The sequence below is a fragment of the Mesoplodon bidens genome (genome assembly GCF_964165515.1).
Source record: "Mesoplodon bidens genome assembly, chromosome: 4".
Taxonomy (NCBI): Eukaryota; Metazoa; Chordata; class Mammalia; order Artiodactyla; family Ziphiidae; genus Mesoplodon; species Mesoplodon bidens.
Genome location: NC_138160.1, coordinates 143,279,990 through 143,302,838, shown reverse-complemented (window position 1 = coordinate 143,302,838; position 22,849 = coordinate 143,279,990). Strand labels below are relative to the sequence as shown.

At 57.7% G+C, this 22,849-nt stretch overlaps 3 protein-coding genes across 3 annotated transcripts; all 3 read left to right on the top strand.

The window, feature by feature from the left end:
• The first annotated feature begins 950 nt into the window (after positions 1-950).
• On the top strand, positions 951-18,496 carry PRKACA (protein kinase cAMP-activated catalytic subunit alpha). The gene is made up of 10 exons (XM_081231889.1): positions 951-1,215; positions 8,678-8,739; positions 9,193-9,321; positions 11,793-11,891; positions 12,915-12,997; positions 13,776-13,902; positions 13,995-14,090; positions 14,194-14,316; positions 16,359-16,523; positions 16,968-18,496. The coding sequence occupies exons 1-10, from the start codon at positions 1,170-1,172 to the stop codon at positions 17,091-17,093; spliced, it is 1,056 nt and encodes a 351-aa protein (XP_081088015.1). The 5' UTR covers positions 951-1,169; the 3' UTR covers positions 17,094-18,496.
• SMIM46 (small integral membrane protein 46) lies at positions 6,209-6,361 on the top strand (the record flags this gene model as incomplete). The annotated part of the gene is made up of 1 exon (XM_081233184.1): positions 6,209-6,361. The coding sequence occupies one exon, from the start codon at positions 6,209-6,211 to the stop codon at positions 6,359-6,361; it is 153 nt and encodes a 50-aa protein (XP_081089310.1).
• A 1,126-nt stretch (positions 18,497-19,622) lies between the features above and the next one.
• SAMD1 (sterile alpha motif domain containing 1) lies at positions 19,623-22,730 on the top strand. Its single transcript, XM_081233327.1, has 5 exons — positions 19,623-20,728; positions 21,148-21,442; positions 21,532-21,628; positions 21,727-21,838; positions 21,991-22,730. The coding sequence occupies exons 1-5, from the start codon at positions 19,778-19,780 to the stop codon at positions 22,147-22,149; spliced, it is 1,614 nt and encodes a 537-aa protein (XP_081089453.1). The 5' UTR covers positions 19,623-19,777; the 3' UTR covers positions 22,150-22,730.
• Positions 22,731-22,849: the final 119 nt, after the last annotated feature.

The window sequence follows — 22,849 nt, the reverse complement described above, 5'->3', positions numbered from 1 at the left end:
CCCTGAAAAGGGGGGCATCTTGCACTTCTCTGCTCCAGGAGAAGAGGTTCCTTGTGCATTGCCCAGACAGAGGGAATCCTCAGTCTGGCTGTGCCCCCGATTCCTCATCTGTAAAATGGGAGTGATGAGACTAGTACCTACGTGATAGGAGTGTGGTACGAAGTAATGTATTTAACAAGTGCCAGCTCTTACTACTGGCATGAGCCCAGCGTGGGCACCCAGCAAAGGGATGGCTACTGAGCGCCCCCCTCCTGGATCTCAGCATCCTCCTGAAGCTCGGGCTGTAGCTGAGGGAGACCCAGGAGGACCCCGGCATGGACCCTGGGCCTGCTGCTGCTGTCCTGCACCAGGCCTTATGAATGACGACGGCTGGCGGCCCGGAGACCTGTGACCCAAGGCGCTCGCCGCGCCCCTCCCCCGCTGGCAGGTGGACAGCGGCTGCGCCGGGGTTGGGGTGGGGGAGCCGCGGCGCCAACCTTGGCTGGCCGGCAGCCGCTGCAGCACTGAGCGGGGGCGGGGGACTGCGGCGCGCACGGGCCCGGGCGAGCGCCCGCCTGGACCGCCTTCTGGGCCTCGGAGCGCGGCGCCGCCGCCCGCCAGCCTCCGCCGCCCCGCCGGGCGGGCCCGGGCAGCAGACTGCACCTCCGCCCCGCCCTCTCACCCCCGGATTGACACTGAACGTTCTGCCGGGGGCTTGCCGGACAGCGCGCCTCCGCCAATTGGCGGCCTCGCTGGGCGGACCCCAGGCCCTGTCGCGACCCTCGGCCAATCAGACGCGTAGGCCCGCCCAGCTGGGGCCTCGCAAGCGCGCGAGTGGCCAGGCGTCCTAGGGGCGAGTCATGGGACCGAGAGCCTATGGCAGCACGGGAGGGTCACGGAGGACCAATGGGCGGCGACGCAGCACCGTCAGTCAGGGCGGCCTAGACCAATGAGCTGCGGGCTGCGGGGGCGTCACGGACAGCAGCAGCGGACTTGGGCTGAGGTTCCCGGGCGGGCGGGCGCGGAGAGACGCGGGAAGCAGGGGCTGGGCGGGGGTCGCGGCGCCGCAGCCAGCGCAGCCAACCCGAGGGGCCGCCGCCGCCGCCGCCCAGCGCGCTCCGGGGCCGCGGGCCGCCTCCAGCACCCGCCGCGCCGCAGCTCCGGGACCGGCCCCGGCCGCCGCCGCCGCGATGGGCAACGCCGCCGCGGCCAAGAAGGGCAGCGAACAAGAGAGCGGTGAGTGCCCGGGCCGTGACCCCGATCCCGGCCCCGCGCTGCCAGCCCCCTCCCTATCCATCACTGCCTGGCCCCTCCCCCTACGCGCCCCCCCATTTCTCTCTGCTTACCCCTCAGCGCCCCTTCCCCTGCCTGTCCAAGGTTGGGGCCCAAGGCCCGCAGATGGCCCCGTAGGAGCCCCCTTGCCTAAGACCGCCCCCCACTGCAGACTGTGCTCCCCCCCAGCTGTCACTGCCAACCATGGCACGTATGACCGCTGGGGCCCCACATGGAGCCCTGTCACCACCCCACTGTCTCCTCTCCAGGTCCCCTCTCCCCAGATTCTAATCTCTCCACTTCCTCACTCACCTCTTACACAGATGTGACCCACTGCCAAACCCCGACCCAGACCTCTGCCAGTCTGGGAGTGCTATGGGGTATGCCTCCACCCCGCAGGGACCTTGGCCACTTGGTGACCACACCCCTCCCCCCCTCCAGCCCCCGCCATCTTTCTCCTGCCCTTCCCCTCTTCACCTTATCACAGCCCCCCTCCAAACCCACTCTGTCCCCTTTGAGCACTTCCCAGAGCCACCTCCAGCATTGTTTTTCTCTTCTGTGTCACTTGGCATGGGGGACAGGATCTTTCTGGGTCCCTCTGCCCCTCTCTCACTCTGTCACTCTGCTTCTCTGCTTGTGCTTCCTCCTCCAAGCAAGCGTCTGTCCCTGGCTGGGGTAGCAGACTGTTTATGAACCTAGAGAACTACTTCTGTGCTTCAAAAGCCAAGTTTGAGCCGATCTTGCTGGAATTCATTGCATCCTCTTTTCGGGGTTGGGGCGGGGGGGGCGGTGTCAGCAGAGAGCCCCTTCCCATCTCCTGCTGTTCCGTGAGCTCTAGGCTCCTTGGAGGGCCCTTCAATAAATGGTTGTTTCACAACTGAGGCTCTGTCATTCACCCAGTCCCCCAGGCTTCTTCACCCGCTCCTGGCTTGGGATGAAAAGTAGAGGATGAAGAGGGTCTGGGTTTAGCAAGGCTCATTCAGCTTGAGCTGGGATGGTGAGAAGGACTCAAGGGATGGCAGTTGGGAAGAGAAGTGGTTGACATCTAATGACTTGCTTTGCCAAGAGACAAATAGATTCTGATCATTCCCAGCGTTCAGCCAGAGAGGGGACTGTTTCCCCCTCAGCTCCCAAATATATTGGCCTTTTCCAGCCAGCCGGGGAAAGAGATTCTTTATCTGGAAATGCCTTCAGAAATGGTCTCCAGCCCCTTCCTCAAGTCCTCCAGCTCTTAAATTGTCATCACTCCAGGCCTAAAGCTGGACCTCAGCTAGGATCCCCTTACAGTTACCCAGAAATAGAGTTGAAAAGGAATGGCCACATCCAAATATGCTCTTCCCAGTTACTTTTCTCAAACCCCAGTGTCTGAGTTCCCTGAATGCTCCCTCCCAGAAAGACCCAGGCATGAAAGCCAGGGAACTTTATTCCCACCCAGACTCAAATGGCAGAACTCAGAGTCACTGAGCAACCATGGAGAGGCCTGACATGTCACCGATGGGTGGGGGACGGGAAGGCAAGTGCCTGTAGCTGAGCGCTTGATGACAGAGGAGCAGGTGGGTAGTGACCAAAAAAGGTCTGGGCATGAGCTTGGAGGGAACTAGGCAGATAGGCAGAGGGGGAGGGGCCGGGCCCCCAGCAGGTGAGACCGGCTGAGAGGTGGAAGGTGGAGGCAGGCAGCTGTACATTTCAGTGGCTCAGTTGAAAGTTGGGGAGATGACATAGTCCTGGAAAACTTTAAAGGCGTATCAAACACATGCAGTGGGGAGTGGGGGTGGAAAGCCACACAAGGAAAAGGAGCCCTAAGAAAAAGATCAGAGGCTTCGGAAGGAACCGCTAATTCAGAGCACAGGCTGGACACCCAGGAATGGACTATCAAGGTGAAATAGAGCCACTGTTTATTGGGCATCTAGGATGGACCAGGCTAAATGGTCTCCACAGATCTATCTGCTCGAGTAATTTTTCATAACGGGCGGTTATCTGCATTTTCCAAACGAGCTCTCCGAGTTTGACATAGATGATGCCACAGAGGCAGGATTCACATCCAGATCCACCTACCAGACAACTTCCTGGACCCCAGGGTTTCCCAACTCAAACATTCTCAAGCCGCCTCCCTGATTTTTACTATATTCACTTCTATTTTGTTAACTTAAATAAAAATTTTGACTCACTTTTGTTCAGATGTAAATTTTGATCCGTCCTAAGCAATATTATAAATGAAGTCATGGGATTGCTGTGCCAGTTATATTCTCTCTGATATGCATTAAAATACAACGTAACTAGAAAAGTGAAACATCCCTAAAATCATTTCATGCCCTGCCAGTGGGACCTATGTCACACTTTAGGAAATGCCCTAAGCTATACTTCCTTCCAGAGGCTTGCAGGGGCTCTCAGAGAAGGAAATAGGATGAGGAAGGAAGCCCCTCTTCGCTTCAAATCTCCAATTCTGAGAGGATGGAGTTAAGACAAAATTTGCCTTCTCGTAACTAGGGTCTGGTGGGGGTGGGGTGGTAGTAGCCAGGCCAGCCTGCAGGGGGCACCTGAATTTCATCTGCCAGATGTCAGCCCTACTGGAGTAAGGAAGATGGCCAAACCTTAGTAGGCACCAGTTCAGCATCCTGCAGCCCTCTATACTACCGGCTCCATGCCGGGGCAGGACAGCGTTGGCTTCCTCCCAAGAGGGTGGGGATCCAGAATGAGCCCTGGGGTGGGGTGGGGTAAATCTGTACCCAAAGTTGCCAGAGCCATTGGCAGGGGCCTGGGTAAGATGCTAAGAGGGCAGAGAAAAACAAGACCAAGCCCTGGGCCCTGAGCAGCAGGAGGAATTGAGAGAGGGCAGTGGCTTCAAGAGGCCCTGGGGACAGGCGGCCAAGTGGGGCTCAGGCCTTGGCTGCCCTGGCCAAAGGCACCCCTAAGAGCTGGTCCATGGGAGAAGGGACAGGTCTGGTGAGAAGGAGCCCTCCAGATACCACCCCCCCGCCTCCCAGGTCCCAGGGATAAGCAGATCCAGGCTCCGAGAGTGAGAACTGCCCCCAAGAGGTCCCTAAATGGGAAGAATTGTGGCCCTCTAATGTACTACAGAAGTCCTAGAGGGCCAAATACTGTCTGTGCGTTGGCAGTTGTATGGGTGCCCAAGAGGGTCCTGCCAAGGCAGCTTTTCCTTTAGCCCAACCAGGCTTACAGAAGCTTGAGGGTTCTCTCTGCCCCTTCCCTGCACCCACTGGCCCCAGGTTGGGTTTCTTTTCCTGGCACCACCCCACAACTCCCTGGCTCCCCCTATAGGCAGGGCTCTGGGGATGGGCAGCCAAGCTGGTGCAGCAGGTCTCATGAGCCTTCCCAGCCACTATAGTCCTGGTGCCCTGAGAGGAAGACTGAGTGATGGCTTCCAACCCCAGCGATGGTGAGGCTGAGCCCTGTTGCTATAGCAACTTACCAGGCACTCTCTGACACTCAAGTCAGGGAAGGATTGCAGTAGAGTTTAGGGAACAGGTGAAGAGGAAAAGTCTGTGGACCCCTGGCTGGCCCTAGAAACCCTCCCTTACTAACAACCCTGAGCTGGGGGGCCTGGGGAAGAGCAGGCGAGATGGGTGGTTCAGTTCAGACAAGGGGGGGATGGTCACCCAGAGCGGGGGTCCAGCTCAGAGCCAGGCAGTGGGGTAGTCCAGCTCAGTGTTGAGGTTCAGCTCAGATTGGGGGTTGGTCCAGCTCAGTGATGGAGTCCACGTCATAATGGACAGTGGCCCAGTATAGAATGAGGGTCCATCAGACTGTGGGTCGGTCCAGTCCAGTGTTGGGATCCAGCTCAGGCTGGGGGATGGTCCAGTCCAGGGCTTGGCGTTCCTGCCCCAGAGTTTCCAGGACAACCAGGTTTCAGGGAGCAGCAGGTCCTGAGATTGTTGTCTGGCGGGGTCTGAGGCTGGGCTCCTGCCTCCTCATGGGGCCCTGGCTTTTTGAGGGATGCTCTCTCTGTGAGCTCCAATTGAATCCGGACCACGGTGGAGGCTGGCACCCCTCCTGTGGGAGACATGGGCCAGCTGACAGGTTCTAAAGACAGCAGCCAGCTGGGTTTCCCTTCTCTGCCACTTCCTATTGTCAGCAGGGGCCATGGGTGCCAGGCGCTCTCGGAGAGAAGCTGCCACTGACCCTCCACTTCTTTTGGGATCTGGAAAGAAGGAGGAAGATGGTCAAGGCTGCCTCCCCCTCCCCCACCCCGGGGTTTAGCGTTTCGTTTCCGGTTTGGACTTTCATGGCTGAGAGCAGAGCCAAGCACAGGGCAAGGTTTGATACAGGCCAAGGACATCCCAGGATGCCATTCCCCTCTCCGCCCCTGCATAGAAGCAAGACAAAGTCAGATGTACCCATTTCTTTCTCAAAGTAGCAGAACTTGGGGGCTCCAGGTTCAAAGAGCACTTGGGGGAGGAGATAGGGTAGCTCTCACTGCCCCCCAACTCCCGCCTTTCTCTCCAGCTGCTCTTTCGGCTAATTAACGGAGCTCTGGGGCCTCTTTGGCCCCCAGGGAGGCCCCAGCTGCTGCCTGGGCCTGAGCCTTAACTCCTTCCCCTCTGCCCAGTGGGCACTGCCCTGGGCACATTCGGTGTCATCCTCAGGGTAGTCCAGCACCCACTGAGAAAGGCAGGGCCTGGCAGCCCGGGAGCAGTGTAGTCCCTGGAACGGGAAGTTAGCTTTAGCACCCTGCCCCCCAGGGCAGGCAGGCCAGCCTGAGGAGGGACACCCTCAGGAGAATCTTCCCACCACATCCTGCCAAGGAGGGGCCTTTACAAACCTTGGCCAGCGGGAGCAGGTACCTTTAAATGCTTCCCTGGCAACCAGCTCCTCCTCGCCTGTCCCCCCGAGGCCCTCCCGAGGAAGCCAGCTCAGAGGCTCTGCAGCTCAGAGGCTCTGCGTCTTCCTGGTTTCCCTGCAAAGGGAAGGTTCCAGGGAGAACTTAGGGAGGCCTGGGATGGATCTGGGGTCAGGTAGAGGCTGGGATGGGGACTCAGAGACCACCTTCCAGCTCTGGCTGCAGCTGCTTCTCTGGGGCCATGTGACTGTCCGTTTCCTGGGCTACCTGTGCCGCACCCTCTGGGCACCTAAGCCGCAGCCAGCACCCTGAGCCTCACTGGCCAGGGGTAGATTGGCCCCAGATCACCCCATCCCACTCTATCCCCCATTTTACCCTCTGCTGGAAGAGGCAGGAAGCAGAGGTGAGTATGGGGGCTCCTGGCTGGGGTTCCCCCCATCATTATCCCTCTTTATCTGCCCACTCTTTCTGGCACTGCCACACCCTGTGCCCCATCCCCAAATCTGGCAAGCTGATGGCACCAGAGAGCACACAGCCTGGGCCCTTCAGCACGTTGAAAGGCCAGAACAGGGCTGTGTCAGAATCAAGGCACCGTGTAGAGCCTCTTAGTGGGGTACCAGCAGACAGAGGCACAGACGCACCAAGTTGGGAAAAACAGGACATGGCAGTTCTCAGGGATTGCTGAGAGCAAAAGAGGAAGCAGGACCAGGCTTTCTCCTGGATTCCTCTTAAACTCGCTCCTCTCTGCCTTTTTGGGTGGGTGACGGTAGAATCCCAAGAGGGTGCCTTCACCCCCACCTTCATCCAGAATTCAGTGTGTACGTTTGGAGGTTTCCAAGGAAGGTGGTGTGTGTCAAAAAAGATTCTGCCAGTGAAAGCATTGGATGTGGTGCAGCCCCCAGGCTCAGGGAGGTCTCAGACAGTTGGTGGCTCAGCCAGGCACCAGCCTAGGACTCTTGGCCATTCCTTGATCACCCCCTTTCTGCCTGGTCATTCTTTGTAGGGCTTTCCTAGCCCACAGTCTCTCCTCCATCTGCCACGCTTACAGCTCCACGGAAGGCTCTTCTCTGCAAACGCTGAGGGAGAGACTTGCGGGTGATGGGGGGTGGGGGGTGGCTACCCACAAGGCTGTAGGGATTCCTGGCACTGCATATGGGTGAGATAGGCAGATGGCAGGCAAGGCCAAAGTACCAGTGTGCAGGACCCCTCAGGGTGGCAACTGTCCCAGGAACATCAGGGTTGAGGACAGCTCTGTCCATGGGCCATCCTGGTGCCCTGCAACCAGTCAGAAGCAAAGCAGTTAACCTTATGGGCAGTGGGGTCCGGGAAGTGATCTGAGACCAGTCTTCTCATCTGTACAATGAGAGTAATAGCAGCTCTGAGCCATCAGTGTAGGAATTAAGCATGGAAAGCACTCAGCACAGAGCTGGCACACAGGGAGGGTCCCTGAACAACAGCGCGCCTGACTCCAGGGGGCGGTTACAAGGACACGTCCATACCGTAAGAATCCATCAGGTTGAGCATTTAAGATTTGAGCACTCAGTGCTCCTCCTGTATTTTATACCTCCATTTTAAAAACTATTTAAAAGCAAAATTAATAGCTGACATTTATATGGCACTAACCCCTGTACCCGCCACCATCCAAACCCCCTTTGCCAAGATTAACTCATTCGGTCCTCACAACCACCCCACCAGGTCATTACTATTATTATCCCCATTTTACAGATGAGGAAAACCAAGGCCCAGAGGTGTGATCAGTTGCCTAAGGTCACACAGCTCATCAGGGACCAGGCTGGGATCTGAACTTGATCTTATCCCAGAGTCCTGGCCCTTAACTGTTTTGCCGGGCTGCCTCTCCACATGGGCGGGAATGCCTGTTTTCAGGCCTCAGTTTCCTAGGGTGGTAAACAGAATGGTTAAAATGAAAGTTGACAAGTGAACCAAATGAGATAGTGGATGCAAAGCAGCAAGCCCAGGGTCTGCCAGGAAGTCTTCAATGTTAGCCAGATGGTGATGTTCGCCTTGGGGTGCTGAAGGGCCTGTAGGGGGCAGGCATCAGGCGAGGCTTCCCTTGAGCAAGCTCTGGAACGAGGGCCCCTCCATTGGCAAAGGTGGGAATGGAGCCAGCTGGGGGCCAAGGCAACAGCTGAACCCCCCAAGGGCGCCTGCTACCCGAGCCCCAGAGGCCTCCACCCCGGGCCGGCCTCCCCAGAGAAGGGGCCAGAGGAGCAGCCAAATCCCGAGGCTATAAATACCTCGGCTGGCGTCGTCCCTCGCCCTGGAATGTCAGTCAGAACTGGGGCGAGTGGGGGTGGGCTGGCCTGGGCGCCGCTCTCTGTCCCCCTGAGAGTGACCCCCGAGTTGCCCTGTCCCCCATTCTGGACAGAATTGAGGCTGGACCCCACCTCTCTAGTAAAGGAGACCCCAGACCCCAGCCCAGATCAGGGCCCCCCCCACCAGGCTACCCTCAGACTCAGCCAGGACACCCGAAGGCACTGGGAGAAGGTCAGGCTCTGGATTGAGACGACTGCACCCCACTTTCCACAAACTGGCATCTCCCCAGGAGTAGCCCAGGCCCACGCCAACAAGATGGGGTCTCCATCTCACTCTCTCCTCTTTTCCTTTCAGTGAAAGAGTTCTTAGCCAAAGCCAAAGAAGATTTTCTTAAAAAATGGGAAAATCCTGCTCAGGTAAGCTCCCTGGGTACAGAGCCCTGGGAGGGATAGCTGACAGCCCCCTTCCCCTCAACTGCATCCCTATGCCATGGGCTAGGATTTTATGGCCCCATGGAGGGCTCCAGACCTGCCCTCATTCGCTCCCTAGATGCCCATGGGGGCACCTGATCACTCACTGCCAGGCTCCCCCACCCCACCAACCCCGTCCAACTGGCGGCCCCTGCCCCCCAGGCAGCTGCCAGCAGCTCCTGGGCCCCAGGCCAGGGCCGGATCTGGCCCCTGCCACCAGCCTTGAGGAATGTACCCTCCGCCATCTTGTTTTTCCACCCCCTGTCCTCACCCCACTAACTCCACCTGGTCCCCAGGGCCCCCTCTGCTGGTGGCAGAGGGAACACCCCAAACTTTGGCCTAGCAGGCTAGACAGGGTCGGGGGCTGGTCCCTGACCCTCCAGACCCTTGTGCCCACAGAATACAGCCCATTTGGATCAGTTTGAACGAATCAAGACCCTCGGCACGGGCTCCTTCGGGCGGGTGATGCTGGTGAAGCACAAGGAGACCGGGAGCCACTTTGCCATGAAGATCCTCGACAAACAGAAGGTGAGCCCAGCCCTGCCACAAGGCCCTGGTCCCAGCCACCAGGGCTTTGCCTGGGCTGTTCCCACCACCTGGAGTGGTCTTCCCACCTATCCACTCACCAGCTATTTCCTGAGCCTCCATAATGTGCCAGACCCAAGGGCGGGAAGGGTAACATGCTGCCTTCAGGAAGCTTTCCCCAGGAGGAAAAGTACCCTAAGACGTAAAGCGCACACGGGCTCAGACACCTAGGCTGTATCGAGGAAGCCAGAAGTCTTCCTGGGGGAAGTGATGCTTACATAGACCTTCTTTCTGTAAATATTTTGTTTTTGAATTTTATTTTATTTATTTTTTTATACAGTAGGTTCTTATTAGTTATCCATTTTATACATATTAGTGTATATATGTCAATCCCAATCTCCCAATTCATCACACCACCCCCTGCCCTATGTAAATACTTTTGAAACCCTACTTTTTGCCAGGCAGTGCTCTAGAGCAGCACCATCCAGGACACATATCACACAAGCCACATATGGTTTTACATTTCTAGAATCCTCATTTTATTTATTTTTATTTATTTGGTAGCACTGCGTGGCTTGCAGGATCTTAGTTCCCGAACCAGGGATCGAACCCCGGGCCCTCGGCAGTGAGAGCACGGAGTCCTAACCACTGAACCACCAGGGAATTCCCTAGAATCCTAGTTTTAAAAGTTTAAAAAAGGCAGAATTCATTTTAACAATATGTTGTAATTAAGCCAGTATATCTACAATATTATCATTTCAACGTATGTATCCAGTGTAGAAATATCCTTAATGAAACATTTTACATTATTTTTTTCCGTACTAAGTCTTAGAAATCCAGCGTGCATTTTACACATATAACACATCTCCATTCAGATGTTAATTTTCACTGGAAAGACAAGAAAAAGTAGAGAAATTGAAAAAGCAGACTCACGTAGCCCACGTTGTTCCAAACAGGCTTGAAAGTTGTCTGGTAACTGTGCCAAGTATCAGTTTTTAAATTTTCTTTTTTTAAAATTTCTTTATTTCTTTATTTATTTTTGGCTGAGTTGGGTCTCCGTTGCTGTGCATGGACTTTCTCTAGTTGCAGCGAGCGGGGGTACTCTTCCTTGCGGTGCACAGGCTCTAGGCGTGAAGGCTTCAGTAGTTGTGGCACATGGGCTCAGTAGTTGTGGCTCACAGGCTCTAGAGTGCAGGCTCAGTAGTTGTGGCACATGGGCTTAGTTGCTTCACAGCATGTGGGATCTTCCCAGACCAGGGCTCGAACCCGTGTCCCCTGCGTTGGCAGGTGGATTCTTAGCCACTGTGCTGCCAGGGAAGTCCCTAAATTTTCATTTTATATATCTATATAGATATAGATATAGATATAGATATAGATATTTTTTTTTGGCTGCCTTGGGTCTTCGTTGCTGAGCGCGGGCTTTCTCTAGTTGCAGAGAGCAGGGGCTACTCTTCGTTGCGGTGCGCGGGCTTCTCAGTGCGGTGGCTTCTCTTTGTTGTGGAGCACGGGCTCTAGGCGCAAGGGCTTCAGTAGTTGTGGCATGCGGGCTCAGTGGTTGTGGCGCACAGGCTTAGTTGCTCCGCGGCATGTGGGATCTTCCCAGACCAGGGCTCAAACCCGTGTCCCCTGCGTTGGCAGGTGGATTCTTAACCACTACGCCACCAGGGAAGCCCTAACTTTTCATTTTAGATACTTCAAATTTTAAACTTGGTTCCCCAGTCAACGAACCACATTTCAAGTACTCAGCAACCATACGTGGCTAGTGTGGAATCTACTGGACAGTGCAGGTATAGACCCAAACGATGTAGCTGTGAGCAAAGCAGAAAAAGCCCCAGTGCAGTGGGGCTTAGAGCTGACCAAGGGGCCAGGCTGCCTGCGTGTGACAAGCTGCACTGATGTTGACTAGCTGCATGTGAACTTGGGCACGGCACTTCCCCTCTCTGCATCTGGGCTTCCAAACTTGCATGCTCCCATTGCATACCCCGCAGGGCTCCTGTCAGAGAGTGTGAGACGGCTGCTGGGGACAGCTGAGGGCTGAGGAGGAATTAACCCTGGGTTCAAGTGGATGTGGGGGGCGGGGTGTCCTCTAGATGCAGGGAAGGTATTTCTAAATCCCCCACCCCTTGGGTGCTACTCCCACCTATCTGTTTGGTTTCAACTCAGCTGCCCCTTCCTCCAGGAAGCCTTCTCTGACTCCCCAGGCTTCACCAGATGCCTTATCTGGGCATCCACAGGCCCCAAGCTTCCCCCACCACAGCTCTGACCCCTGTGGCCTGGTGACTCATGTGTTCTTGCCCTGAACTGCATGCCATGTGGGGACAGGCACCCAGCCCAGGGCTTGAGAGGCCCCAGGCACTCAAACGATTCTGGATGGAGGACCCAGCCCAGCCTTGGCACATCTACTTTTGGGTGGCAGGGAAGAAAAGAGCTCTCTCACACCCCCTCCTCTCTCCTCTCCCCTCCCACCCCTGCAGGTGGTAAAGCTGAAACAGATTGAGCACACCCTGAATGAAAAGCGCATCCTGCAAGCGGTCAACTTTCCGTTCCTTGTCAAACTCGAGTTCTCCTTCAAGGTGGGGTCCCAGCGGCCGCAGACCAGGGCCACTGCCGGGTGATGCAGCCTCTGGGTTCCCAGAGCTGGGGCTCAGCCAACCACAACCAGTGGTTGCCCGAAAAGGCAGACCCACTGATGGGGGAGCGGTGAAGAAGACCCCTGGGGGTGGAGGGCAAGTCAACCTGGGGCTCTGATAGACCCCAAGTTCAGCTGGGCCTGCCAACTTACAGCTTGATAACCTTGGGCACGTCCCCCAACCTGGATAACATCCCTCAAAATCATCGTTCCATTTACAGCAAGAACCTGACACACAGCCACAAACTGCCGCTCAGCCTGGGTTCAAATCCCAGCCTTGCACTTCCTGGCTGTGTGACCCTGGCAAGAAACTTCACTCCCATGAGCCTTAGTTTCTTCATCTGTAAAATGGGGATCATGGCAGGCCCCACCTGGTGGGGCTGCCATGACAGTTCCAACCGCATCATGAGCACCCTGCGTGAGCTGTTTTGGGTGCCGTCCTAAGCCATGACTGTGAGAGTTGGGAAAGGCCCCTCAGGGCCTGTGACCCTAGCAGTCACAAGGACCCCACGCTTTGTTTAAGGCTCTGCTGCCACCATCTTGAAATTCATAATCATTTTTTTAACAAGGGGCCTCACTTTTATTTTGAGGGAGGACTCACAAAATCTGTAGCCCATCCTGGTCCCATTTGACAGATGACAAAACTGTGGCCCCAAGAGCCTTGCTCAAGACAGTCACAGACAGGAACCACCACAGAGTTCTGTCTGCAGCCCAGGCATGCCAGCCAGGTCCCTGGTGTACCTCTAGCCAGCCCTCACTTTTGGCCCCCGTAAGCAGGATCATGGCTGCCCCTTCTTTCTCATGGGCAGAATGAAATGAGACAGGTAATCAGTGAGCACAGTGCCTGGCGCTTGGAATGTGCTTCACATGGGAACCAAAATTGTTGTTGCTTTATGTCTGACACCTGCCTTCAGATGGGGCCTGGGGCTTGGGGAGTGGGGCCCTGATCAGCTGCTGCTTCCCACAGGACAACTCAAATTTATACATGATCATGGAGTACGTGCCTGGTGGGGAGATGTTCTCACACCTGCGGCGGATCGGGAGGTTCAGGTGAGCCCGACGCCCCCTGCCACCCTGGGCCTGGGGTGTGCATGGGTGTCGTCCGTGGAAGTGGCCTCTCCAGGTCCCTGTGGGTTCTTGTTCCCCCGAGCTGAGGAATCTACAATGTCTCAGCCACCACGAAACAAAACAAACACGGTGACTTAGGCGTCACCATGTAAGTGGGCAATTTCATGTCGTTTTTAAATTTGTGCTATCTTATTTATATAGATATGCACTTTACATACAATAAAATGCACAGGTTTTCAATACGCTGTTCCATGAGTTTTGACAGCTGCATTCACATGTGTGTAACCACCACCCCAGAAAATTCCCTCAAATGCCTTTCTTGGCAAATCACCACCCCAACAAAGGCAAACGTCCTTTCTGGCTTCAAACACCATAAATGTGTTTGGTCTGGGTCTGGACTTGATATAAATGGAATCACACAGTTCATATTCTTTTGTCCCTTTCTTCTCTTGCTTCACATAAGCGTTTTGTGATCCAGCCACATTGTTGGGTATATTCATCATTTGTCCTGGTGGTGGTGTTGGGTAGGATCCCATTGTAGGAATCTATCACAATCTGTGATTCCATTCCTCTGTTGATGGACATTTGGGCTCTTTCCAGTTTGGGGCTGTATATGAATAAGGCTGCTCTGCTGATGCATTTCGATCGCTGGGCTGGAGGCAGCTCGATAGGCCCACCTGCTGGACCATTTGGGGGTGGGCAGGTCCTGCTGGTGTGGCCACCCACTCTCACCCATCCTCTCCCTGCTTGTCCCCATCAGTGAGCCCCATGCCCGCTTCTACGCAGCCCAGATTGTCCTGACCTTTGAGTACCTGCACTCGCTCGATCTCATCTACCGGGACCTGAAGCCGGAGAACCTCCTTATCGACCAGCAGGGCTACATTCAGGTGCCCACTGGGCTGGGCGAGGGGCAGCCCCAGGTGGCCACAGCCTGTACCCTCCCACCCTCCCGGCCAACCACCCATTCTTGTGCCCACAGGTGACAGACTTCGGTTTCGCCAAGCGTGTGAAAGGCCGCACCTGGACCTTGTGCGGCACCCCCGAGTACCTGGCCCCCGAGATCATCCTGAGTAAAGTAGGCACTTCCCTACCCCTCCCACCGCTCTGAGGCCTGCTCCACTGCCGGCGGCCCCCTCCTCACCCTTCTCCCCTCACCTGCTCCCCTCCTCTCACTCCAGGGCTACAACAAAGCTGTGGACTGGTGGGCCCTGGGGGTTCTCATCTATGAGATGGCCGCTGGCTACCCGCCCTTCTTCGCTGACCAGCCCATCCAGATCTATGAGAAGATTGTCTCTGGGAAGGTGAGGCCCAGATATGGGGGCTCAGGCCTAAGACTGACCCTTCCCTGCCTGTCCTGCTCACTGGGGAGCCCTGATCGTCATTGTCAGAACAGTCTAGGGAATTCCCTGGCAGTCCAGTGGTTCGGACTCTGAGCTTGCTTCCACTGCCGGGGGCACAGGTTCGATCCCTAGCTGGGGAACTAAGATCCCGAGTGCTGTGTGGGGCGGCCAAAGAAAAACAGAAAAAGAGCAATCGAGAAGTTCATCAAGTCGGGCCAGGTGGTGAAGCCAGACACACCCACTACGCTAACTGAGGCCACCACTTCACACAACCTCGCTGTCTGATTCTGGACCACAGTGCCGAAATCCTAAGGGTTTTCAAAACCCCGGGTCTCACCCAAACTCCAGCCCTGCCTGCCAGGAGGCTCATCTCGTCTCTAGTCGGCCCCCTCAGCATGAATTTTCACAAGTTTCACAGCAAAAAAGCGAGCATGTTCAGTTCCCAGGCGCTACCCCAGACCCCTCTGGGGAGTCACTTTGGATGTAAGGCCCTGCCTCCTTTCCCAAATGCAGACTTTCTAACTTGCAGGCTGTGGGTAAGGGGTGGCGGAACCGTTAGAGCCCCGGAGTGCATTAAGTACCTGCTGCCCCATGCACCCCCTCGGTCGTACCCCACCACTCTGAGGGAGTGAGGAAGCTGAGGTGCAGAGATTGGACATGTCTGGTTCAAGATCACACGGCAGCATCATCTCAAAAGAGGTTGGGGACCCCACCTCTGACTGCAGCTCACCCACCTCACCGGGAGGACCAACCATCCCTCCATCTGGTCCAGGAAATGGTGTGAGTGGCTCCCAGCTCAGCCTAGGTGGGCTGACCTGGCTCTAAGTCCCAGCTCTGCCACCCATCAGCTTTGAAACCTCAGGCCAATGTCTTCGCTTCTCTGAGTCTTATCCATCTCAGAACTGGGGAACTAGCCACTTGCCTCTCAGAGAGGTTGAGAGAATCACCACCTGCAAAGTGGGGTCACTAAAAAAGGGAAAGATGAGGTGTCTGCCACCAGGCAGAATAGAAATTGCCAAGAAAATGGCCCAGCGTGGGGGAAAAAAAAAAGCCATAGAAGTTTTCGAGGGGGGAGAGAAGATGAGCGTGACTCCCATCTTTGTAGCATTTCACAGTTCCCACGCACCCTCAGCAGGATTATCTCCCTCATGCAACCCTGGGATACCTGCCCCATGCCAGAGAGGCAGGCACAGGCCCAGAGAGGTTAAGGGCCATGGCCAAGGTCACACAGCATGGAAGAGGCAGAGCAGTGCTGGAAGTTGGTTCTTGGAGCTCGAAATCCAGTGACTGCTGACATACAGCTGTGGACTCAGAGCATTTGGGGAAAGTTTCTGGAAGAGTTGAACTGAGCCTTAAAGAATGGAAGAGCCTTAGCTATGCAGAGAGAGAGAGAGAGAAATAGACAAACAATGATTTCTCTCAGAAGCATGAATATTTCTGAAGTCCCCAGACCCTAGCAGAGCTGCCTTTGGAAGCAGTGGCTAAGAATGCAAGTTTGGAGTCCAACAAACCCCAGATGGAACCAACTTGCCCTGCTCCTCTGTGAGATCTTGGGCAAGCTGTTTAATCCTTCCGAGCCTCAGTTTCCTCTTCTCAGGAAACAGAACTGGGAACCTCAGGAATTCCCCGGCAATCCAGTGGTTAGGACTCGGGACTTCCACTGCCAAGGGCCTGGGTTCAATCCCTGGTTGGGGAACTAAGATCCCACAAGCCGCGTGGTGCAGACAGAAGAATAAAATGGGAACCTCATAGCTCTTACCTCTCCAGCAGCATCAGCATGGCCCAGGAACTGGCTAGAAATACAGACTTTCAGGCCCCACCTGAATCAGATATCCTGAATCAGAAACTCCAGTGGGCCCAGCAAGCTGTTTTAACGGAATTCCGATGCACACTCTGGTTTGGGGTCCTCCACCCAATAAGACAGTTGGATGGTGAAGGCAGTGTTCTGGGCTCCCCAAGCTCCAGATCAGTTTCCCAATCTGTCTGTGTTACCCCCTCTCCAGGTGCGGTTCCCATCCCACTTCAGCTCCGACCTGAAGGATCTGCTGCGGAACCTCCTGCAGGTGGACCTCACCAAACGCTTTGGGAACCTCAAGAACGGGGTCAATGACATCAAGAACCACAAATGGTTTGCCACAACTGACTGGATCGCCATCTACCAGAGGAAGGTAGGCCCCCCCCTTCCCCTTGTGCTCTCAGGGTTTTGGAGGGGGCTGGGCAAGAGCCAGGGAGTATTGCCAGTGGAGAGATGAAAAGGGAAGGGGAATTTGAAAATAGGCTGAGGGCTCTGGGCTCTGCCCAGAGCCAATCTAAATGGGCTCTGCCTCCATTTAGATGAGGCAACTTAGAGCATCGGGGGTATAGAAACAGAATTGTGGGGTCATTTGGCCACTCTGTGACCTTGAACAGACTTCCCTCTCTGGAAAGTAATCTCCCCATGGGTGAGTTGGCTATAAGATTCTTGGGTTGTTAAGATGAGTTCACACCCTAATGCTAAGATCAGGCCTGGGTCAGAGTAAGTGATCTCATGAATGTTAGCCCATTCGCATTTATTGTTGTAACAATGATTATGTTGACTGCTGAGGTCTGAATGGCTCTTGACCCCTCTCCAGGTGGAAGCTCCCTTCATACCAAAGTTTAAAGGCCCTGGGGACACAAGTAACTTTGACGACTATGAGGAGGAAGAGATCCGAGTCTCCATCAATGAGAAGTGTGGCAAGGAGTTTTCTGAGTTTTAGGGGTGTGCCTGTGCCCCCATGGGTTTTCTTCCTTTGTTTCTTTTTTTTTTTTTTTTTTTTTGTGGTGGGTGGGAGGGTTGGATTGAACAGCCAGAGGGCCCCAGAGTCCCTTGCATCTAATTTCACCCACCCCTGCCCCACCCTCCAGGGTAGGGGGAGCAGGAAGCCCAGATATTTGGAGGGAAACACCAGCTGCTCCCCCTCACCCCCTTCTCCCTCCTGCCCCCCCATCCCCCCTACTGCTTTTGCCTCCCTCCTCCCCCACAGCCCCCCACCCTAGCCCATTTCTGCCTGTTTTAAACGAGTTTCTCAGTTCTTCCCTTCTTCAGGTTAGACCAGGTCTTGCTGGTGTGTCAGGGACAGGGTGTGGAAAGAGGGGCCCAAACTTAACTCCAGCCACCTGCCCCCCACCCAAAAAAAACCCACAGGCACCACTCTCTAAGGGCAAAAGAATGAAAGGCTAACCTTCCCTTCAGAGCAATCTTGCCAGGGAAGGAAAGATTTTAGTGACATGTTCAGTGGGCTACTTAATACAATATTTTAAAAAAACAATTTACAATCTTATTTAAGTTCCACCAATGCCTCCCTCCCTCCTTCCTCTCCCACCCCTTCCCATGCCCCTCCTCCCCAAATCCATTTTAATAAGGCTGGGAAGCAGACTGTAAAGGAAGGAGCTGGGGTTCAAACCTCTCCCCCAAGCTGCTAATCTCCCCCCCCACCCTGCCCCCTCGGGGTCCCCTGCCAAGCCTGGAAGGGTCTCAGCCCCTTTAGGAAGCCCCCACTCCCTTCTGCCCCAATAGACCTGTCTTCACCCTTGGGCTTCGGGACCCAGACAAAGCAGCTGCCCCTCTCCCTGCCAAAGAGGAGTTGTCCCCTGAAAAGATAGAGGGGGAGCCCCAAGCCCAGGGTCTTTCCTCCCAGTAACACTCTCCCCAAACTTCTTAATTTTATTCTCAACTAGATTTTAACGTCCAGCCTCCTCTCAGTTGGGAAGGCCACCCCCGCAAAAGGAGGCAAAGCCCCCCGCCACCCCAGACGGCCCCGAGTTCAAGGCCAAGGTCGCTGGGGAGGGGCTGCTTGTTTTATTCACCCAGGAGCCTCCGCCCCCACCCCATCCTGGGCGCTCCTCCTCTGCTTAGCTGTCCGCTGTCAATCACCCGTTCTCCCCGCCCCCCCATTGTGGTTTTTTTCTCTCAGTAGAAAAGTGGGGAGTCACCCCATTCATCCCCATATTTATCCCTCTCATAATTTCTCCCCATCCCAGGAGGAGCTCTCAGGCCTGGGGTGGGGCCCCGGGTGGGCGCGGGGGCGATTCAACCTGTGTGCTGCGAAGGACGCAACTTCCTCTTGAACAGTGTGCTGTTGTAAACATATTTGAAAACTATTATCAATAAAGTTTTGTTTAAAAAAAGTGTCGCTGGTGTTCCTGACTTCGGTCACCCACCCACACACCCCCAGGGGGTTGGAAAGGGAATTTCGGACCCCAGCGTCCAGGCTGATCAGCACCTGGTCTGCAGTCCTTAAAACCGGGTTTATTTGGAATTCTGCCACTCTCCCCGTCCCGCAGGAGAAGGGGGCGCCAAACTGCCCTCTGACCCCAGATTAGGGGTCCCCACATTCTGAGGCGCGCCCCCTCTGCGTCCAACCAGAGGCCGAAAGGGCGGGCGCTCTAGGGAGAAGCTGGGGCCAGCGCGCCGGGAGGCCGAGCGGCGGCGGGGGCGGCCCTGGTAGGGGGATATGGGGTGGGGGTGACGGTGCGCGCCCCCCTTCCCGCATCCTCCCCGCGGAGCCAAGCGCGCCCAAGGGGCGCGGAGGCGTCGGTGGTCCGAGGATCCCCGCAGCCCCGGCAGAGCGCTGTAGCCCGACCCACGGGCGGCGAGTTCCCGGTAAGTGCGGTCCCGAGAGCGGAGCGCGCCGGGGAGGCGTGGAGAGGGGGGCTGGGCGCCGGGGACGTCTGGGTCCCGCGCCCAATGGCTGGAGGGCGGCCGAGCACCGCCCGCCCGCCCCGCCCGCCCCCTCTCCCCTCCCCCAGGCGCTCCCCTCCCCCTCCCCCGCCCGCCGCTTTCCCCCGCCCCCGCCCCGGCGCCAACTCCGCGGCGCCTCCTTAAAAAGCGCGCGGGAGTTGTAAGGGGGGGCCGGAGCGAGCCTGAGTGAGCGAAAGCGCAGGGTAAAGGGGGCGGGCGGGGGGCCCGGGCTCCACCTTAAAAGCGGGCGCGTGGGGGTGGGAGGGAGGAAGGCGGGCGGCGGGGAGGAGGGAGGGAGGGAAGGAAGGGGGGCCGGAGTGTCCCGGGCGCAGGGCGCGCGTGCGGCGGCGGCGGCGGCGGGGAGGGGCCGGCCGCGCCGCGCTCCCCTCCTCCCTCCTCGCATCCCCGGCCCCGCGCGCGCCCAGCAGAAGCGGGTCTGTGTGTGCGTGCGTGCGAGTGAGTGAGTGTGTGCATATATTTTTCTCTCTTTTCTTTCTCTCTCACTGCTTTTTCTCTCTCTCTCGCTCCCTCTCTCTCGTTCTTTTTTTTTTTTTTTTTTGCAAAGAAACAGCAGCGCCGCCGCCGCTCCGCCGAGGCGCTGCGCCCCCCGGGGGGGGAGGCGGAGGAGGCGGGCAGCGGCGGAGGGAGGGGAGCCGGGGAGGGGGGCGCCGCGCTGGGAGGGAGGCAGCGCGCACGGTGCAGCCGGGCCGGGCGGGAGGCATGGCGGGGCCCCCGGCCCTACCCCCGCCGGAGACGGCGGCGGCCGCCACCACGGCGGCCGCTGCCTCGTCGTCCGCCGCTTCCCCGCACTACCAAGAGTGGATCCTGGACACCATCGACTCGCTGCGCTCGCGCAAGGCGCGGCCGGACCTGGAGCGCATCTGCCGGATGGTGCGGCGGCGGCACGGCCCGGAGCCGGAGCGCACGCGCGCCGAGCTCGAGAAACTGATCCAGCAGCGCGCCGTGCTCCGGGTCAGCTACAAGGGGAGCATCTCGTACCGCAACGCGGCGCGCGTCCAGCCGCCCCGGCGCGGAGCCACCCCGCCGGCCCCGCCGCGCGCCCCCCGCGGGGGCCCCGCCGCCGCCGCGCCGCCGCCCACGCCCGCCCCGCCGCCACCGCCCGCGCCCGTCGCCGCCGCCGCCCCGGCCCGGGCGCCCCGCGCGGCCGCCGCTACCGCCGCCACAGCGCCCCCCTCGCCCGGCCCCGCGCAGCCGGGCCCCCGCGCGCAGCGGGCCGCGCCCCTGGCCGCGCCGCCGCCCGCGCCCGCTGCTCCTCCGGCAGTGGCGCCCCCGGCCGGCCCGCGCCGCGCCCCCCCGCCCGCCGTCGCCGCCCGGGAGCCGCCGCTGCCGCCGCCGCCACAGCCGCCGGCGCCGCCACAGCAGCAGCAGCAGCCGCCGCCGCCGCAGCCACAGCAGCCGCCGGAGGGGGGCGCGGCGCGGGCCGGCGGCCCGGCGCGGCCCGTGAGCCTGCGGGAAGTCGTGCGCTACCTCGGGGGCAGCGGCGGCGCCGGCGGCCGCCTAACCCGCGGCCGCGTGCAGGGGCTGCTAGAGGAGGAGGCGGCGGCGCGGGGCCGCCTGGAGCGCACCCGCCTCGGAGCGCTCGCGCTGCCCCGCGGGGACAGGCCCGGGCGGGCACCATCGGCTGCCAGCGCCCGTGCGTCGCGGAGCAAGGTGAGCGCGCCGCGGAGGGGGGCGCCGCGCGGTGGGCAGGTGCGGGCGAAGTTGGTAGCGGGTCGCGAATACCGGGAGGAACCGGGCCGCAGGCGGCCGGGGTTTTGCGCTACTTCCCGGCGGGCTTGGCGGGTGGTGACCTTGGCAAGTGACTTGATCTTCCCCAGCCTCAGTTGCCTCTGCTGTAAAGCGCGACTTAATAACAGTAGCGACTCTTTGGGGTTGTTGAGCGAGTTTAGCGAGATTTGGCTACTGAGGGCTTTATTAACACAGAGCCTGGCATGGAGTGAATGTGTAAAAGTTAGTCCGTGTTGATATTAAAGATGGTAGTGAGGCACACCACTTGGTCCTAGATCCCAGGGATTGGGCCCAGGGCCAGAACAGCTACTAACCTTGCGTGCCTGTCTCCCTTGCACCAGAGAGGTGGAGAAGAGCGAGTGCTTGAGAAGGAAGAGGAGGATGAAGATGATGAAGATGAAGATGATGAAGACGAAGTGTCTGAGGGCTCCGAGGTGCCCGAGGGTGACCGTCCTGCAGGTGCCCAGCACCAGCAGCTTAATGGCGAGCGGGGCCCTCAGAGTGCCAAGGAGAGGATCAAGGAGTGGACACCCTGTGGGCCCCACCAGGGCCAGGATGAAGGGCGGGGGCCAGCGCCAGGCAGTGGCACCCGACAGGTGTTCTCCATGGCTGCCATGAATAAGGAAGGGGGATCAGGTAAGGACCCCGCTGGGTGGGGGAGGGTGCCTGGTGGGAAGGAACCGAGCCCAAGACAAAACCACAGGCATATGCTTTTTATTTCCCAGCCTCTGCTGCCACTGGGCCAGACTCCCCATCCCCCGTGCCTTTGCCCCCAGGAAAACCAGCCCTACCTGGGGCTGATGGGACCCCCTTTGGCTGTCCGTAAGTTGGGGTGTTTGAGACACAGGGGTGCCGCCCAGGTGTGTATAACAGAACCAGAGGAGCATCACTGCTCACTGGTTCCCTTTGTTCCAACACAGTTCTGGGCGCAAGGAGAAGCCGGCTGATCCTGTGGAGTGGACAGTGACAGATGTGGTAGAGTACTTCACCGAGGCCGGCTTCCCCGAGCAGGCAACAGCTTTCCAAGAGCAGGTGAGTTCCTGACCCTCAACTTAGCCCCAGCGTTCCAGGGCCTTAGTGGGGGTGTGTGCTCTGACCCTGCTTGCTCGCTCTCTCTCTCTCTCTCTCTCTCTCTCTCTCTCTTTCCCTCTCCCTCCCTCCCTCCCTCTCTCTGTCCCACCCAGGAAATCGATGGCAAGTCTTTGCTGCTCATGCAGCGCACAGATGTGCTGACCGGCCTGTCCATCCGCCTCGGCCCAGCCCTGAAAATCTACGAGCACCACATCAAGGTGCTGCAGCAAGGCCACTTTGAGGATGACGATCCCGATGGCTTTCTAGGCTGAGCGCCAAGCCTCACCCCTGCCCCAACCCATTCCAGTCCCCATCTTACCCAAGACCCCCAGAGTCCGGGAGCTGGTCGGGGACACCCTCGGCCCTCATAACAGATTCCAGTGAGGGGGCATTCCTACTCATCTTTTCCCTGTGTCTCCCCAACACACACACCTCTGGCCCCCAGCACCTCCTGTACTCCCTGATAGAGGAGTGTCGGGTGGGACAGGGCCTACTCATTTCACCCCAGGAGGCCAACCCTCCCCCTCACCCAGTCTAGGACATTTTTGGAAAAATAAAATGGGGGCTTCCCATCTTCCCTAGATCCTCTTCAGTTCAGCCAGATGTTCCCTATATAAATGTTTTATTCTGTCTGTTCATTTTGGTGGGTGGCCGTTCCTCCCTCCCCCACCACCCAGGCCCCTTCCCAGTCTGTCCCTGGCCTCCAGCCCCTGGGAGCAGCTGGGAGGGGGTCCCTGGATCTTCCTTACCCCTCCCATTTCTTTCTGTTCATTGTCGCTCCAGCTGGCTGTATTGCTTTTTAATATTGCACCGAAGGTTTTTTAAATAAAATTTTAAAAAAAGAGAAGAAAAACATGCCACAGTGTCCATTTTATGAATGTAGTCAAGGAGGTGAAGATCCACAGCAGCCTTCTGGGAGTCTTGGGTTAGGACAGAATTGTTTGAGGAGGGAGACAGGTAGTGAATGGGGCT